This window comes from Oculina patagonica, chromosome 8, assembly GCF_052425735.1.
Source record: "Oculina patagonica isolate OP01 chromosome 8, crgOcupat, whole genome shotgun sequence".
In the NCBI taxonomy this organism is placed as follows: Eukaryota; Metazoa; Cnidaria; class Anthozoa; order Scleractinia; family Oculinidae; genus Oculina; species Oculina patagonica.
Genome location: NC_135765.1, coordinates 20482225 through 20501168, shown reverse-complemented (window position 1 = coordinate 20501168; position 18944 = coordinate 20482225). Strand labels below are relative to the sequence as shown.

General features: G+C 38.3%; 1 protein-coding gene across 3 annotated transcripts in view; it reads left to right on the top strand.

The window, feature by feature from the left end:
- The window catches only part of LOC144662709 (nuclear factor related to kappa-B-binding protein-like), an 82027-nt gene that overhangs the window by 37654 nt on the left and 25429 nt on the right, over nucleotides 1–18944 (top strand). For 2 of the 3 annotated variants that reach the window (XM_078523580.1, XM_078523579.1), the window contains exons 6-12: nucleotides 7213–7269; nucleotides 8785–8837; nucleotides 11318–11380; nucleotides 12751–12781; nucleotides 13614–13653; nucleotides 14331–14563; nucleotides 16006–16099. In XM_078523580.1, coding sequence (XP_078379706.1) covers nucleotides 7213–7269; nucleotides 8785–8837; nucleotides 11318–11380; nucleotides 12751–12781; nucleotides 13614–13653; nucleotides 14331–14563; nucleotides 16006–16099 — 571 coding nt within the window. The remainder of the gene's footprint in view (nucleotides 1–7212; nucleotides 7270–8784; nucleotides 8838–11317; nucleotides 11381–12750; nucleotides 12782–13613; nucleotides 13654–14330; nucleotides 14564–16005; nucleotides 16100–18944) is intronic. The other variant, XM_078523581.1, reaches the window with a different exon arrangement.

Sequence of the window (18944 nt, the reverse complement as noted above, 5' to 3'; positions counted from 1 at the left end):
ACGGTATCCAAGGTAAATTGTTTCTTGACAACGGCGGACATCTATGGCCACGGTATCCAAGGTAAATTGTTCCTTGACAACGGCGGAATATTTAAGGTTGAGAACTTGGCTAATTTTGTCAATTCGGGTTACAGCGTAACCCATTTGAAATTTCAAAGTGATGACGTTTTGAGGCCTGTGACTAAAATAATTTTGTCAATTCAGGTTACGGCGTAAGCCATCCGATATACTTAACCTTGCGATCAAACTTCACGACCAAGCATGTAATTGTTGTCCGTAATTGCTTAGGTTTCGCGAAGCGACGGCACGAATAGCTGATATGAAATATTAAAATCGGATCCTCGTTTGTCGTTTCCAAATGATTCATGTCCGTAAGCTGTGTCTTTGCTTCTTTTTCAATGAAGGTTTGATAAACGTCTTTATACATCGGCCATACTTGCTTGTGTAATACAAAAAAGCTTATGTGAATAATATAAAGTTATAATTTTAACTGTGATTGGTCACAAAAGACGTCATTACATCGGGAAATAACCTATTAACTAAAAATAGTAATGACGCCTGGTGAATAAACTTACCGTGATCTTATATTGTTCTTTTATGTTCTAGAAAGTTCTTAGCTCAATATTTCACGGTATATTTACATGTTAGTCAAATTAAATATTGTTGTTGAATAAATCATAGCTCTCAAAACACACATACAAAGAGTTTGAGTTGTTTTCCGGCTAAAAGTATTCAAGATGAAAAAAAAAACAATTAGATTACGTCAAGGGGGTTTCCCACGTAATTGACACAGGGTAAACAATGACTTCCTGTGTTACTCAATAATTTATGCACTCACCGGAGCATGCAAGCTTTGTTTAGCTTGTTAAAACGTTTGCGACAACACTGCTGTCTAATTTTTTTAATTTTTCAATCAGCTCGTCTGTTAAAAAGATTGTTATTTGTTTTTCATTTTCTTTAGTTTTTTTGTATGTTGTAAACGCTTTTCCACGAGATCTTTTCAAGTTTTTCTTTACATTCAAGTTAATTTCTCCAGTTCTCCCTCTTCCCATCTTCGTTTACTCAATAAGAGCATTTGTTCAATAGGAATTGTTTCTGGCACAGCAATTAAAGGTTGGTTGTAATTTAATACAATGGCGCCATACAACGATTGGTACACTGTCGGGTCCGGCGAATCTGCTTCAGGAAGTTAGGAATGTGAAAGCCACTCACATTTTCCTCCTTTCACACAAAAGGGCTGGCCTTGCGGGCCCCACACACATGAGAGTTTTGGCATTGCGACCCCCACACACATGAGAGTTACCGGTTGTGGACACAACTTGCAAAAAATAGCGAGGCGAGACTGGCGAGCCAGCGAGCCAGGCGAGCCCGAGCGGTTTTTTTTGCAAGTTGTGCCACAACCGGTAACTCTCATGTGTGTCCTTGTTCTAAACTTTGTTATAGTAGACCCCACATACTGCTTAGAGCATTTAGTACAAGATAATAAATAGATAACATGATCCGAGTTACAGTCCATTTTAAAATTCATTACATAGCTTCTGCCTGTAACATTACTTTTAAAATTCTCCCCCTCGACAAGGGATTCGCAAATCTTACATCTCCCGTCCCCACACCTAACACAACCCCTAACTAAACCAGGGGCATTAATCTCCGAATGAACTAACATGTCTTTAAGACTTTTAGGCCCACGAAAGGCCACCATAGGAACCCCCGGGATAACCTTACTACAACGCCTAGAAGACTGCAAGACAGGATGAAGCCTGTGCAGTATTCCCGCAATGTTAGGGAGCATAGGATGGTATGAGACCACTAAAGGAACCCTCCTATTGTTGCTTGGCTGTTTTTCCCGAAGTGTTTCCTCCCTAGGAATCCTACGTGCCCTGTCTATCTCCCTCAAAACCCTTTGTTTGTCATATCCCCTGTTAACCAAATAGCTACACAACTCCCTTGCCCGTTTATTGAAAAGGGCATCTGTAGAACAAATTCGATGTATACGAAGTGCTTGCCGAAAAGGGATTCCCTTTTTGCATGCGTTGGGGTGACAAGAAGTGTGGAGCAAATATTGGTGCTTATCCGTAGGTTTAGAGTATAGATCAGTGGTGATGAGACCATCATTTAAAACAATACTTGTATGGAGAAAATTCACCCGACTGTAGGACCTGAGTCAACCGTGAATTTAATCGTGTTATGAAACGAGTTCATGCGGTCTATAAACTCTAAAAGACTCTGCTCCCCCTCAGTCCAAATAAAAAACACGTCATCTATAAACCTACGCCAAAAATAAGGCCTGGTTGTTGAACCCTCAAATAAGTCAGATTCTACTTTGTCCATAAAATTTGTTAGCGTAAGATGGCGCCATTTTGGTCCCAATGGCAGTTCCCAAAATTTGAAGATAGTGTTTACCATTAAAGGTAAGATTGTTATTCTTTTATTAGCACCAACTCAGCCAAGTCCACCAAATCATCCGCTGGAACGGATGTATTTGGGGATTGAATCAAGGCCTCCCTCAGAGCCCTCAAACCCTCGTCGTGGGGAATTCGAATGTGCGGATATAAGCCCACCACATCAGCTGTTACCAAAATAGCCCCCTCGGGCAACCTACCCAGTCCATCCAGCACTTGTAAAAAGAGTTTGGTATCTTTAATGTAAGATGGTATTTCTGGGACTAAATGCTTAATATGGGATTATCCACAAACTCCGAAATCCTTTCCGTGCAGGTCCCGCAGCCCGATATAACCGGCCTCCCCGGACAACCCCTCTTATGTATCTTAGGCAGAAGATAAAATCGACCCGCCCTGGGCTTAGAGTTAATTGAAAGATAATCCAATGTTTTGTCACTGATAAACCCGTCATTAGAAAGTTTTCGAATTCTATCGTTAACCAATTTTGAAATCTCCTGAGAAAGATCGCTGTCAGTCTCCCTGTAAACTGCCCGGTCCCCAAGTTGTCTGAAGGCTTCATTAATGTATCTTTCTTTATCCATGATTACAACCCCAGAGCCCTTGTCTGCTTCCTTAATAACAATATCATCATAAGCCTTAAGATCTTTAAGTGCTTGGCGTTCCGCCGGCAAAAGATTGCTGTACACCCTCCCTAATTCTAGACTTGTGGTTATTAAACCTAAGTCTAAATTTCGTTGTTGTGGAGCCCACATACTGCAATGAACATTTCTTACACGTAATTAAGTAAACTACATAACTAGAGTTATAATTAAGGTTGTAATTGATCGAATAACTTCTATTGTCTTGCGAGCTCTTAAAACGACCGTTCTCATCCATGTATTTGCAAACTTCACATCTACTAGATGTACATTTACATGTGCCTGGCCTGTAATCTCCACGTTCACGATTATTCACTCTTGCTCTCACCAAATAATCACCAAGGCTTTTAGGTTTCCGAAATGCTATTAATGGAACATCTTTGATAGCTTTCTTGCATCTGTTAGATGACTGCAACACTGGATGTAAGTCCCTAAGAATCCTGCTTAAGTTTGGCAATCCCGGATCTAACAGATCCAAGAGCTGAACAACTACAAACAGATGCAAGAAAGCTAACAAAGATGCAAGAAAGCTAACAGATGCAAGAAATATATATATATATATATATATAATAAATTTTATATATATATATATATATATATATAATGGAGTTGAATTGCAGAACTGCTTTCAGAGTGCTCAATAGTAAACTAGAGCGTGATTATAACAGAAGATGAACAAATCAACTGTACATTTGACTTGGCATTTTATTACTATTTAGTTTCGTACTACACAACCGTGCAGCACTCATCAGATAAAATTGCCAAATGCGAATTTACATCGTTACACTGATTTGAAATGCACATGCGGCCGTTGGAAATATGATAGCTAGAAAAAGTGAACTATTTTACAAACAATACAATACAAAGTGAAAACTATTGCGTGACAAGAGAAACTTCAAAATTTAGAATTCTTCAGGAGGAATTTGTTTGCGTGTCTACATGATGTCACCAGTTCATTTCGCTTGTTCAGAGAGCCTAGCTCAGGTTTACAAATAATAAAGTTAATAAATAATAAAGTTAATAAAGTTCTCCCAGAGGCATAGATTACATCGTTTAGAAGCGGGGTTATATGGGGCAGCTTGCTTTAGAATTCTCCAAGTGACTTTGAACTTCGACTTATTGTCTTTCAAATGCCAGATGTGTTTACTTAGCTCGGTGCTGAACCTTTTGTTTGAATTTGTAAATGAGGTTTTGTGATTTGAGAATCTGGTCTTAAAAGAATTTTCAGTTAGCCCGACGTAGGTTTGGGGAGGGTTGTTGTCGTCTGTCGTGACGGTCGCTTGGTAGATAAGCGATTCTTTGAGGCAGTTTCCGTCCATAGGGCACTCAGCTGGTTTTCGGCAGTTGCATGTTTTAGGCGGCACGATCTTTGAGTGTAAAATGGATTTATTATGGCCGTCGATGTTTTGCTTTAGGTTTGGCATGCAGCTGTAGCTGATTTTAACTGTGTTACGGTTAAAGATCTTATGTAACACATGCTCCTTAGGAAATTCTTCGTCAAGGATCTTGAGGAATGCTTGACCGACGTTGGTGGCTACATTTCTGCTGTACGGGGGGTTGTACCAAATTATCTCCCTCTTTCGGTTCTTTCTTCCCGGGCTTGCAGGTTGGATTGGCGTTTGGGGTGTGAAGGTAAGGTGGTGTGTGTATCCGCTGTTGTTGAGGGCTTTCTGGTAGATTGGCGCTGCTTTATTAAAAGATTCTTCATCGGAAGAAATCTCAGTCAGTCGTCTATTAATAGATTGCGGGATGTTGTCAATAATACGTGGCGGGTGATTAGATTTCTTGTTGACATAGAGCGGGATGTTGTTAGGTTTGTTATATGGCATGTGTTTACCACTGGACAGTGCCGAAAAGCAGTTAAGGAGAATCCAATGGTGGCTTTCAGAAGACCTAAGAGTCTAAGGGATTACCTGGTGCATGCACAATTAAGATCTGTACGAGCGGAAGAAACTCCTGGTAACCGAGGAACTCATAAATGTTCCAGTAATAGGTGTGACGTTTGTAATTATCTTGTTGAGGGGGACAGATTCTCGAGTAATGTTACTGGTGCAAGTTACACCATTAATCACCAGTTGGATTGTAATGCTAGAAATGTTGTGTATCTAATTAATTGCAAGGTTTGTGGTTTGCAGTATGTCGGCTCCACTACCACTAAGTTTAGGCTAAGATTTAATAATCATAAGAGCCGGCTTAAAGCTCACTCCAAGATGTCACCTGCCAATAAGGAAACCGATGACCTTATTTATAAACATTTTTTTAGCAACGGACATCAGGGACTACAAGATCTCAATGTACAACTGATAGATAGGGTAAACAGAAAGGAAAATCCAATAGACAAGGAAGGACAGTGGGCGTATCGGCTTCGCTCCTTGAGACCCAGCGGTCTCAATGAGAGCGACTTCTTCTACAGCCAGAATCGCGGAGAACGTTTACGTAATTAGAATCCTTTTTAGTGAATTTCTTTATAATTAACTCTCTATATGTGCCCGAGCTCAATGTTTTCGCGCGGGTTTAAGGTTAGCGCGCGCAAATTGCTTAATTCAAATTTGTAGCCGTTACTGTGTATTTAGCGCGTGCTCTGTATATAGTTTAAATTTGTAACGTTACTTGTAGAATGGCGTGTAACGCGTTTTTCAGTTATTCACCCTGAGGAAGGCCGGTAAACCGGCCGAAATATAGGTGATCGTAAAAAGTGTGTCATAACTTCATTTGTGTTATATATATATATATATATATAAACACCATCTGACTTGCGATGTATTGAAGGTCAGCTGACGTACTGCCTTCTTAAATGTCTTAATTGATGTCAGCGTCCGCATTGTGTCAGGAATCGAGTTCCACGCCTTAACAGCAGTGTACCTTGCAGATTTTAGTCCAAATGTAGTGGTGTTGACTTTTGGGATGACCATTTTATTCATCCCTCGCAAGTTCTTGACATTGTCTCTGATGCAAAACAAATTCCTAAGTTATTCGGTTGTCGAACCGTTCATAGCCTTAAATACTATAATCAGCATATCTTGTATGCGGCAGTCTTCTAGAGTATAGCCAATGCAATTGGCCAGACTACTATAATCCGAGGATAGGTCCCTATAGACATAACGTAAGGCCTGTTCATGAAGTTTGTTCAGCTTACAGCTGTCCGACTTGAGACAGTGATGCCAGATGGACGAGCAATAACTAAAGTAAGACATAATAAATGAGTTGTACAAAGACAGTTTGGACGAAAAGGATAGTATGTTCTTTAGCCTACTGAGCACATCTGTTTGTTTTGCTATCTTCTTACATAACTTCAAGACGTGTTTTGTGAAATGGAGTGAATCGTCGACAATAACACCCAGTAGCTCAGCCTCCTTGACGCGGGGAACGAGTTTCCCATCAGCAAAGAATGCCACTCTGTGTCTTTGTTTGCTGAAAGAGCCAAGGCTTTGCACTTTTCAGGGTTTAATAACATTCTATTTTTTCGAAACCAATCGCACGCTACACTCAGTTCCCTATTGATAACAGACTCCACAATACTAGGGTCGGCATCCCAGAAGTACAGCTGGTTGTCATCCGCGTAGTTTGACAAAGTTGCTTCATCAATAAAATAAAACAAATCGTTTAGAAAAATGTTGAAGAGTAGGGGACCAAGTACCGAGCCCTGTGGTACTCCCCTAGAAACCCCGGACACACGCGAAGTAACATCATGAATTCGTACACGCTGTGCTCGTCCACGTAGATAGCTGCTTAAAAGATTCAAGCTATGAGAAGACACTGCATAAGCTTTAAGCTTTGCTAATAACAAATCATGCGGTATGACATCAAATGCTTTGCTCAGGTCCATTATTACGGCCCCGACTGCACACTTATTGTCAAGCGCTCTTTTAATTTCCAATCCTCGATAAGACGCAATAGCACCAGCTCACAGCTGTAACCTTTCCTGTATGCTTATAGGAACTTTGATAGGATGCTGGAGAATTGTGCTAAGTTAAAGACAACTCAGGTGCTACAAGCCTCGTCTATCTACCATCTCATATCCAATGTGTACTAATGGAAATTTATTATTGATAAATATTACATGTGACAGTAAATACATGTATTGCAGGCCAAAAAGTTTAGGCACTGAAAATTAAGTGATAATATATATAATTTTCATTTATTACTTTCATGCAACAAACTTCCCTATCTAGATTCAACAGCAGAGGTATCACAAGAAATTGTTGAGGGAAATACTTATCTCCCGTCAGGTACGTTTTTAAAATCAAAGAACATGCAGCTTCTTCCATAGAACAAGCAGTTTTAAAGCATAGAAAAATAAATACCGGTATATGCTGTAAAGCACTTTGTGTTTCAGTGTATGAATTATGTTGTAGCTATGTCATACTGGTTTTTAACCTGCTAGATTAATCTGATAACACTCTTACAAATTGTCATTTAATAAAAGAATTCAATTCATTAAGGAGTGTGTCTCCTTCAGGTGAAAAGATTTTAACCTGAATAGCCCTCTTTAGTTTCATTTGTTTGTTGTCCCATTGTAGACCATGTGATTCTACCCTTTAGAATTATTTCTTTTAAATTCACACAAATTCACAGGGAAATGAATGAATAATTTTATTTCCAGAAAGACAAAGGAACAATTCTCTGGAGGGCATCACATGATCTACATTGAGCAATTTACATTTTTACAATAAATGAGCAAATTCTTGCGTGCTGATTGGTTAACTTTCATCGTCAATAAGAGAACAGACGCATGAAACTCGTTTCTGACACTATCAGCAAAGAGTTTGTCAAGCTTTTCAGCACTGATTTAGCGCTGTATTCTTGATGAGGCAAGAATTATTCCACGAAACTAGAAGTCTTCAATTAGGAAATCGTCAAAAAATTTATCGGTTAAAACTTAGGAAACCATTGCAACGTGAGAGCGAAAAGATGATGTTTATTGAGTATTCAGACCTGAAAATCGGCGTTGAGCGGGAATGTGTGCTGTCAATGAAAATAAGAAGATGAACCGCATTTTAGCAGATTATTTTGTGAACACTTTTCACTGGATTAAAGGTTAGTTGAACCATTCGAATTTTCTCTTGTATTTCTGTCCGTACTCTTTCCAAACTTTTAATTAACAAGCCTGTGAATGTGATTCTCCGAATTGCAGCAACGAAATTTAGATTCTGCTGCCGCATCGCATCGCATCTTCCTTGTGCATTTCTTTCCTTCGTTTTAAAATCAGTTTTGGCTTTTTGTTATTGTAAAAAACAAATTGACATCAGTTTTTCCTATTATTGATGATAAATTTCGTCATAACATTGTCAAAGCTTGTTGTAGATTTTTTTTTGTTACCAAGTGCCAAGGTCCTTGATTGATAGACATTTCTTATCTAGAGGATTTCATATTAAGAGAATGTATATGCCCAGGAATTTGCTCCCCCCCCCCCCCCGGGCCCTGGTTGAAGTGTTTGAAAAGTCCCATGTTGGCTGCAGATTGAAGCCCTACATTAAGTGTCAGTTGTAACAGTCCACTAGCCTATGAATAGTTTCACAAACATACATGTGACACACAATCCTATAGATGACACAGGCTACTCTGGGCAGTAGATATCACATGTAGAAGTAACTGTTGCGGTCCTGATCAGGACAACAAGAGAAAGTGCTGTGATGCATCAAGGAATTAAATAATTATATGCTTTCATGTGTGGTGGTGGGCATGATGTAGAAGATGCTCTGCTATTAAGAAAAAAGTAAAACTTCAAATTTTGTATTCTGCAGGAAATTCTTGATCAGATTGGAAGGCAAAGTCCTGGAGAACCAATTAAAACCAGGTATTGTACAGCTGCTCCATTCATTGTGTGGTTCCAGAAAATGACCATCCTCCCTCCACAGAAGAGATTGGAAATTCCTGGGTGTGAGAGGGTCTCAAAGGCCAAAAACGTTAAGGAAATGAGGGGGGGTTGTTTTAGGAAAAATCCTTTCCATGGGGGAGGTATGGATAATTTACTACACATTGCTCCTTTTATTGATGGCAAAATATTCAATAACTTTGGAAATTTAGAGGAAGTTTGGGTTTACTTTTAATGGTATTGAATGCAAAAACAATGCTATGTATGTTGATCAAATTTTACATTGAAGAAGAATAATTTGACCTTTCAACCAATTAAAATGGAAATTTAAAGTCATAAAACAGCTATTGCACACCAGATTTGAAGAAAAAAGAATAGAAAGGTTGAACGTTTATAAACAATATTTTACTTCATTTTATTATACATGTACTACACCAGTCCTGTAAATGTACTCAACACATCAATAAATACCACATGTAACAATAATTATTATAAATTTCTTAAAAAATAGATCTCTTTGCAGCCTGTGACAACACAAACATACCATGGATGCATGCATCTATGTAGTCCATCAGCTAATGGGGTTGTATGGCTCACTTAAGGGGAACAAACGAAACTTGTCTAATATTACTCTTTGACTATTAAGCATCATAAAAATGTGTGATAGCAAAGATAAAACAGTAGCTTTCACTGTGTAAATCGAATTTGAAATTTTCTCTCATATCCTTCTTTTGGCCGCCATCTTGGATTTTAAAACAATAATCCTTAATTTTTTTATTCGTTCTTAAATACTTACTGATTTTTTGCTTTGATATATATTTGAGAGGTACTACATATTCGGGACATTATTTTAGCATTGTTTACGGTAATAAAAGCAAAGTACGCAATAAATGAGGTCGCAATGTCCGCCATTTTGTTTTTTAGCTCGTTTTCCTTTTGCTCCTCAATCATCTAAAATAACAAAATTACCATAAAGGCGTTCCATCGCAATGCTACGTTTTTTTAAGTATACTACACCATTAATCAGTATACCCCAAATCAGATTACATAGCTACGTCCACGCATAAGGTTAGAATAGGGCTCAGTTAAGAGATTGTTGAGTACAGAACAGACAGAATGGCCACACTCGTATAAAGTCCTCCTTCACTGCTGCTATGCTTCTGTCAACTCTTCTGGAGCGGTGAAGGAATTACCGGAAGGGAACCAGTAGCTCTTCTCTAGATTTTGGCTTGAAAATTTCCTCTTGTAACATTGAGTTCGGTTATAGTGAAGATGCCTCGCGTGGTGGGAGAACCTCTGGCTTTACTTTCCCGGGCGCCGTTCACTTTTTTCTGGCTTCACTTTCCCTGGCACCATGAATCTCATAGCACAGCACATCCACACTCTGACACATCTTCTCGTATTTCTCCCCCCCAAAATTTTATCTTCTCTATATTTTTATACTCTTCTTATATTTTTTTTTAAAAATTTTTTTTTAAAAAATATTTTGAGAAAAAAACCCCCCGGGGGGGGGGAAACCTTTTGTTTTTTTTTCCCGGGCCCCTTTCAATTTTTCTGGCTTCACTTTCCCTGGCACCATGAATCTCATAGCACAGCAGATCACACTCTGACATGCTTTCGTATCTTTAATGATCACCTCGGATACTGCAACTCCTTCCCGCTAATCGCCATAGCTCGGACGTACGTTTCGTACGTTGGCAAAGCTCCACTTTTCTGGTCTTCGCACCTCTTCCCTCTTTTTTAAAGTACTTTGCATGTCCGTGGGACCATATGTTTGAAAAAAAGGGCTGGGTTGGAAAATGACGATTGTTTTTTAGGGGGATTTATTTAAGACACTTGAATGGCAATGGTATTTTATCTAGTACGCGCTCTCTTTTCTTCGTGAAATAATTTTTAAATCTGCACCTTTTGCTTTATTTTGTGGTACAAACAGTCATATTGTGAACAATAATCAGTCGTGGCAACAACATATGACATCACGTTGTTGTTTTTGAAACACTACAATGAACGAAATCATGTTGTTAGTTCCAATAAGTTTTAAATTTGCGTTTGAAAGCGATTCGTTTACGTTAAAAGAATGCAGGCAGCTTTGTAGCTTTTTCACCCCAAAAATCCAAGATGGTGGCCAAATTAAGAAGCGTATAGGGGAGCCAATTTAAAATTCGATTTTATAAGTGAAAGCTACTGTTCCAACCTTGCTATCATACATTTTTGTGATGCTCAATAGGCAAGGATTAAGATAAGACATGTTTCGTTTGTTCCCCAACAGTGAGCCATGAACCCAAATTTTCGGATCTCAGCTGATGGACTAATGCCCATACGTATACCACATGTACATGTGTTTCTAGATTTATGATCTGGAATTGTTTGGAAACCTATTCTGTATTTCTTGAAAACACTACAAACAAATGTCATTGCCTTTAGAAATTTATATAACATGAGCCAATTTATGTCACTTGTAGTGGACAAACACCATCCACAGATGCTTTGATAATGGAACACAGGGTCAGCACAAGACTAAAAAGGTGACTACAGGTCTGGGGGGTATTCCATGTTACCCTCATGATGTGCGTTTTTCCTGTTAAAGTGATTACAGTGCATGTCATTAAGATAACTATGGGTGTACAGTAAGTATACAGTCCAAATCAAAATATGTTTAAGCATGACATTTAAGGTACAGTTGACTTATTTCAATGGTAAAAATTATGACTGAGTTACTCCATGTTGGCTGAAGTGCTTTATGCTCTATTTCTGTCGGAGACAAATGTTTACCAAAGAAGCAGATCCTAAAGTTATATTTTATGTATGAAATTAAGGGCGTGTTTAAAACACGAAATGGCGAAACGGCGAAATGGCGAAATGGCGAAATGGCCAAACGGCGAAATGGCGAAATGACGAAATGATACTGAAGATAAAAGCCAAAGTTATACGATATTACCGTTGTACTGGAATTTTCATATGTTGCCGAATTTATCCTTGTAGATAAGTCCCGACAAATAAAAGAAACTGCAATCACAAATTCTCCGTCACGTTCGAGTCACGTAGGCCCGTCACGAACCTATGGGTAATTTGGATTCCAGTCTCTCTCTGTTAACAGGGTGCTTTTGATACGCCTAGGACATTCTTGATCAAGATGTCGGCGTTTCGTTTAGACATCGGAAGAAAATGATTTGTTTATCTCGTATTTGCCACCGAGTCTCGGCTATGAAGTGCTTTGAGCTCCAACATTCACAAGAAATGGATTAACAAAACAAAACCTACTTTGCAATAAAGTTCATACACGATATCAGTGGCAAACGTTCTTTGCACAGAAACGGAGTAACGTTCGATGTCTATATCAGTCCTTCAAAACAATGTAAGCTCTTTAGTGTAGTGCAGATACTGATAGGCAACTTGGCAAGTACTAAATTAAAAAAAATATCCTGGTGTGCTGCGACCTTCCAGCAATACGTTCAATTTGGCGTTGTGATACTTGACAAGCATTCATTATATTCCTGGGCCAGAACATTGAAATTTTCCCTTGAAATAATTCAGTCTAGACATGTAAACAGAACTACCTTGAAGTTCAAAAGGAAACCAAACTATTTTATTGTTATATTAACATTTTGCCATTTCGCCATTTCGTCATTTTGCCATTTCGTGTTTTAAACACGCCCTGAAATTAACGCCAACTCAAGTCATTGTTACCGTAATTGTTTTAATTACCGGTAGTACATGTAGCTTGCATGTTGAACAAACAAAAAGTCAAAGTTGAATTGTTCGATTCTTTAAAAACATATACATTTTTGAATGTTTTACTTTGTTTCCGGGCTTACCAAAATATGTAAAATGCCAGAGGGCAATAAGCAGTGTTCAAAACTTTCCATGTTTAATATGTTTACACCTTATTACGCAGGATCCTTTCAGAATGCAGACAACAATGTCAGGTGTGTAAACTTCTCTTGAGTTATTGTTTAAGTGAGTTATTTTAGCCTTGCATTTGCTATCACAGTGCTTGCAAATGAATCAAAATTTGTGTCAGTGTCTTATGTACAGGTTATGTAAATACCGGTATGTAAAGAAAAGTGCCAGTTGCAAATATCAGGGTCAGTGCATTTTAAAAGCCCCCAGCCTGTGGACTACAGGTGATCAATCAATCAATGAACCAACCAATCAATCAATCAGTCAGTCAGTCAGTCAGTCACATGACTGTACACTGTCTATTGGAATGGGTGCATGGATCACTAACAAGGAAAGTTCAACTGTAATAATAAGCAAAGCCATTGTTTAAATTATCAATCAAGGGTGATGATATAATTATACTCGCTGATGTCAGTCACACAGTAATGGTCTGAGGCTTGCATACCTGCCAACTCTCCAGGTTTTCCCGAGTGTCTCCATGTTTTTCATCAAATCTCCCAGTCTGATTTTCGGAGAGTATTCATACATTGTCTAAAATGATATCCTTACAATGCAAAGATTTCTAGATGCCTCCAGATTTTTGTACTCTGGGGGTTGGCAGCTGGTATGGGCTTGTGCATTTCCCTTCATTTTTTGTGGTCTTGTCACTTTTCTTGTGTGTTTAATAATGAAACAAAAGCATGGTTAAGGTTCTTTAAACTTTGAAAAATTATCAAATAATTATTTTTATTATTTGTTTTATAAGTACACAGTCTATTTGATAATTTTGTTCAAAATTTAAGTATTTGTATATACTCAACCACTAATACTGGTATATTGTGCCAGGATAATTTTAATCCATATGATATACATTTTTAGGAAGGAAATGTATCCTCTGATGATGAAGAAAGAAGTGGGGGTAGGTTTCTGTCCTAAAAACAGTCAAAAACTCAGAGTATAAGCCTACTTAGTACTAAAAGCAGAACATGGAGAGCTTAATCTAGAGTATAGTGCGATGCACTAACCGTTTATAACAATAATGTTTCATAATGTTGGAAAAATCCTTAAGCATTTCAGCTATTTTTAATGGAATATTGTAGCCTTTAATCGGTAATCTGTAGATCAGAAATGATGGACAATTAATCAGAGATGATTCAGAAGAAACTTGCAAGCTAATTTTCAGAAAATCTCTGGAAATTTTCAGTAAACAATTTGAAAGTCTTCTCCCAGTCACTTCATGCTACAGAAACTAGAATGCCGAGCTCTGGCAAGATGGGTTTCTAGGCTCAACACAGACTATACAGTGTACTTGCCAACCCCACTTGCTTTGGATGGTACTGGGGAATGTTAAAAATTAGTTGTTTTTGCACACTGTGCTCAATCCATATTGCAGAGATCTTGAGTCAATATTAATTACCCAGCACTGGCCTTATACTATTGGTTAAAAAGTGGTTATTGATATTCATGTATCATTTAGTAATGTTGTTATGATAAAACTTCAAGTTTCTGCATGTGTTTTAACTACATTTAGTCAGGTTTATAGTCTCAGAACATCACATCAACAAAAAAAATATTTTTGTTACACTACTGCTGCAGGATCGTTTGGACCAGCTATGGGTTTATTCATGGCACCCTATCACATGCTGCCAGGTGTGCTCAGTGGTTTTCATCCAATGTTAGGAGCACCACTGCCATTTGCTGCAGGTTACCATGGTTTCCCTTATCCATCCCCCGCAGTCCATCGAATGTCGTCATCGCCCAATGTGGTGACAGAGGATGACTTTCAGAAGATGATTCAAATACACAGAAAACGGAGGCTAGCAAATGAGGTATTGTATTTGAAAGTGTGTGTTGTGTGTGTGTCTGCTTTACATGTTGTTGGTGGATATAATTTTCTATAAACCATGGAATTGAACAACATCAATAATATTACTGTAAAGTTCCGTGTATAAGCCGCACCCGTAGATAAGCCACACCCCCGATTTGGAAGCTCAAATTTTGGAAAAAAAATTTTACTCAATAAAGTTTGAAGTTCCTTTGAAGTTCTATTTGTGATCAAACAAGGGCAAACAAGCACCATTTCAAAACACCGTACACGGCGGTTGTGGAAAACTTTTAACAAGCAAAGATCTTTAAATGGCGAAATTTGCAAACAACTTTGCAGAGGAATGGAGATTCCGTGTAGGTTGGTGTTTAGTTGTTCGAGTAAAGTGAAACTAAATCGCCTGAAAGAACTGTTGGAGAACAAAATACGGCGGTGAATGTATAAAGACACGAACACTGTGCAAACGGCCGCTCCTTTAGGAGCCACCTTTCGTATAAAAGTCAATGAACAACATCAACATGCTTTCAGTTTGTGTGTATCTTTATTCAGTGACATTTTAAGTCGTTTTTTATGAATATTAATTAGACCTTTTAGAACCCCAACCACAGATGTTTCGGTAGATAAGCCGCACCCCCGATTTTTGACTTAAATTTTTGGGAAAAAGGTGCGGCTTATACACAATATTACTAGTTGTACCTTCGGTAGGCCCCCTCTCAGTTTGAGCTTGACAAGTGTGCTCAGCCCTGCGTGCGCGCCTCCCGCGCCCCGTCCGCCTCCCTGTCGCCTCTCTTCGTCATTCGGGTCGTCTCGGCCGCGCGCCGGTCTTCCACCCCCCGCCACCGTCACCCCCGCGCCCCTCCTCTCTCCTGTACGCGGCGACCCCTGTGGCCCGGTCGCGCCCCGTCGTCCCGGCCCGGTGAGTGGTCACACCTCGTGGCCCGTCCCGTTGGCTGGCGGTCACGGCGGTCGGGTCCCGCCCTGTCGGTGGAGAACACCGCGTGGACGGTCCTCTCGGGGAGGCCAGGGGAAGAAACCCAAATAGGGTACCACCGTGTCCCTACGAGACGATCTCCTCCTCCACACGGCCCTCGCCTCTGGCTCGGCTGTCTCGTTGGAATAAAGGCCACCCAGGTGCATTTCTTATATATTAAGGACCTTTTTTCTTGGCAAGCATTTGCTTGAAAGCATGTGTGATGTGCATAAAAGATCATTCTGTGCTCATGATCATCTGAGGGAAGAACATGATAACACTTACATAAAAGAGATTGTTACTTTTGCTAGTACTGAACGTTATCTGTTTAAATTATATTTACTGATGGCCTCGTAAATATGACAATTGAAATTGATTGCACCTATTTAAGAATGGAGATATTGAATAATTGATGCAAATCTGTAACTACATTGATAAATTTCTTGCTAAATATAGTTTGTTTTACCTCATTAAAGGATCATCCTGAACTAGACACAAGATTCACCTCTATTCAAGACATCATATTTAGAACAAATCCATCAAAGAAATCATCAAAATCCTGTAAGTCCTGTAGGTTGTTTACACATTATTTTTTCATGTGTAGCATTTGTTTGGTGAAAAACATGTTATTTATGCAACTTTTGCCTTTGCCTGGCATTCCTCCACATGTAAATCAAGGACGTTAAGTTGGCTTGACCCAGTTTTTTTTCTAGCGATACCTATCAACTTTGAAACCCTCATACTTAAAGGGATTAATGTCAATGACATATCCACTATATCACATGGATAACACATAGACTGAACTGCAATATGATATAAATTTTTTGGAGGTCAAAATGAATATCACGTGACAATGACGTCACACAGGTTTTTGCTCTGAATCGAATTTTAGCCCGTAACCGCATTTTCTCTCAAGATCCTCCATGCTACGTATACCTTGGGTGTTTGCCTTCAGCTCTGCGGAGTTTCAAAAAAAAGGAAAAATATGAATCATAGTGAAGCTCAATGTTAAGCTGTATTTACCAATTTTACGCCAACTTTCGCAAAAAAAGCGATCATTTCTCGATAAATTTTCTCCAAAATTTTTCAAAACTTTTTTCCAGAATTTTTCTTTCAATATTGATCAGCACACTACACAATCCCTGAATTTCATGCTGAGCGATCTCGTAGTTTTGAATAATTTTGTGCTCTGGGATTTCCTATTGTTTCGAGTTGAGCACAACATCGAATTCCTGTGCGCCACGCGTAAAATGACTACACTTGGCTACCTTCCGAAAGCTTACCGAAATCTTTTTCGAAATATGGTCCGTTTTAAACAAAACAATGGAAAAGAAATTGTCACGCAACAACTTTTCTTGTGTGGTCGATGTCTTAGCTTGGCTGAGTTAAAAGTTAAAAATACCAAGAACCAGAAATGCAAAACAAAAAAAGGCAGCCGTACTGAATGCTACGCTAAAGAGATTTAAGAGGAAATCCGCCAGGACTTCGAGTAGTTATTGGACAAAATTATGTACCAAAACTATTTACACCTGATTGCAAGCTTTTGTGTTACTGCTTCAAATATCTTATCAAAAGAAATCTTTTCTAACAACACCACACATCGAAAACACATTTTGAAGTTCCGCTGAATTCCACTTAATCGCTTAAAAGATGTAAACTTTTGCCCATAGCTTGTGAACTTTAAATATCATTTTCTCAGACTCTGATAAGAAATTGTTGTACCAGAATAATTTCCACCTTAAATATTGCAAACTTTTTTGTTACTGCTTCAAATATCTTATCAAAAGAAATCTTTTCTAACAACACCACACATCGAAAACACATTTTGAAGTTCCGCTGAATTCCACTGAATTGCTTAAGACGAATTTACAAAATGGCTACACATGAGATTTTGCCCATACCTTGTAAACTTTGTAATTCATTTTCTCAGACTCTGATAAGAAATTGTTATTGGTGTTATCACGGATTTATTAAGGGTAGGAAATAACGCAATAGGATTTAAATTATTCTGGAAATTGATTTTTGTGCAACTTTTATAAATATTACTCGACTTCCTAGTGGATTCCGTCTTAAACATCAAAAGAAAGAAAGTGTAAACGAGGTAAGTTTCTGAGTTCGCTGTCAAGTCATTTATAAATGACTGGAATGGCATCAAAACATAACCGGCTTTGAGTTTCATTCATTCATTATTGTTTACTTGAACTAGAGAATATTAGCATATTCCGAAATATTTCGGAAAGCTTTCGGAAGGTAGCCAGCACAAAATTATTATTCAAAACTACGAGATCACTTCAATATTTACTCAATTTTCCGTTTATGTTAGACAACCTTAGAAGTTTTCAATGAGCATGAAATTCAGGGATTGTGTAGTGTGTTGATCAATTGCCACTCTGAAAAATTTTGGAGAAAATTCATCGACAAATTTTGAAATATTAATCGCTTTTTTTGCGAAAGTAGGCGTAAAATTGGTTATTTATAGAGCTTAACATTGAGCTTCACTATGATTCATATTTTTCATATTTTTCGAAATTACGCAAGTCTACTCGAGTCCACCTACTTCTTACGGTTTGGATATCAGATATAGGACATTTTTAAAAGGAATGAGGGCTAAAGCCGGCCTCATTAAACATCAAAAAAGAAGAAAATTTCTTTATATGAAGTCTTGTCTTTATTTTACGAAAAAATTAAAAAGAAATTCCAAGATATTTCAAAATTCCTCTTGTAGATTTTGATGAAACTCCACAGAGCTGAAGGCAAACACCCAAGGTATACGTAGCATGGAGGATCTCGAGAGAAAATGCGGTTACAGGCTAAAATTTGATTCAGTGCAAAAACCTGTGTGACGTCATTGTCACGTGATATTCATTTCGATCTCCAAAAAATTTATATCATATTGCAGTTCAGTCTATGTGTAATCCATGTGATATAGTGGATATGTCATTGACATTAATCCCTTTAAGGTCACGGGGGATATATTTTATACAGCATGAATAAATTCATGAAGCGAAATTTTGCTTGACCTGCACTCTTTTAAAACGCTTATTCCTCGGCTGTTATGAATGCGATTAAGCTCAAATTTTACAGAGACATAAAGAAATGATAAAAGATTATGTATGTCATCTTTTATTTGGTAGATTGCACCACGGCGATGTTATAGCCACGATACTGCCAAATTGGGAAGAACATGATTTCGTGGCAGAGTTTGTAGAACGAGTAGGAGACAGCACACTGTGATCTTATCAAAAACTAATCAGTCAAAATCTCTAGAGTGTCATAACAGAAGCGGATTTTTTAATTTAAAGTTTTCCAGCAAGTTATGGTGGTTTAAATGCGCAAATTTAAATTGAATGCCTTCTACCTCTTTCTAAAAGCGCTCTTTTAAAATTCCGCCTCTGTTATGACACACTACAGTATT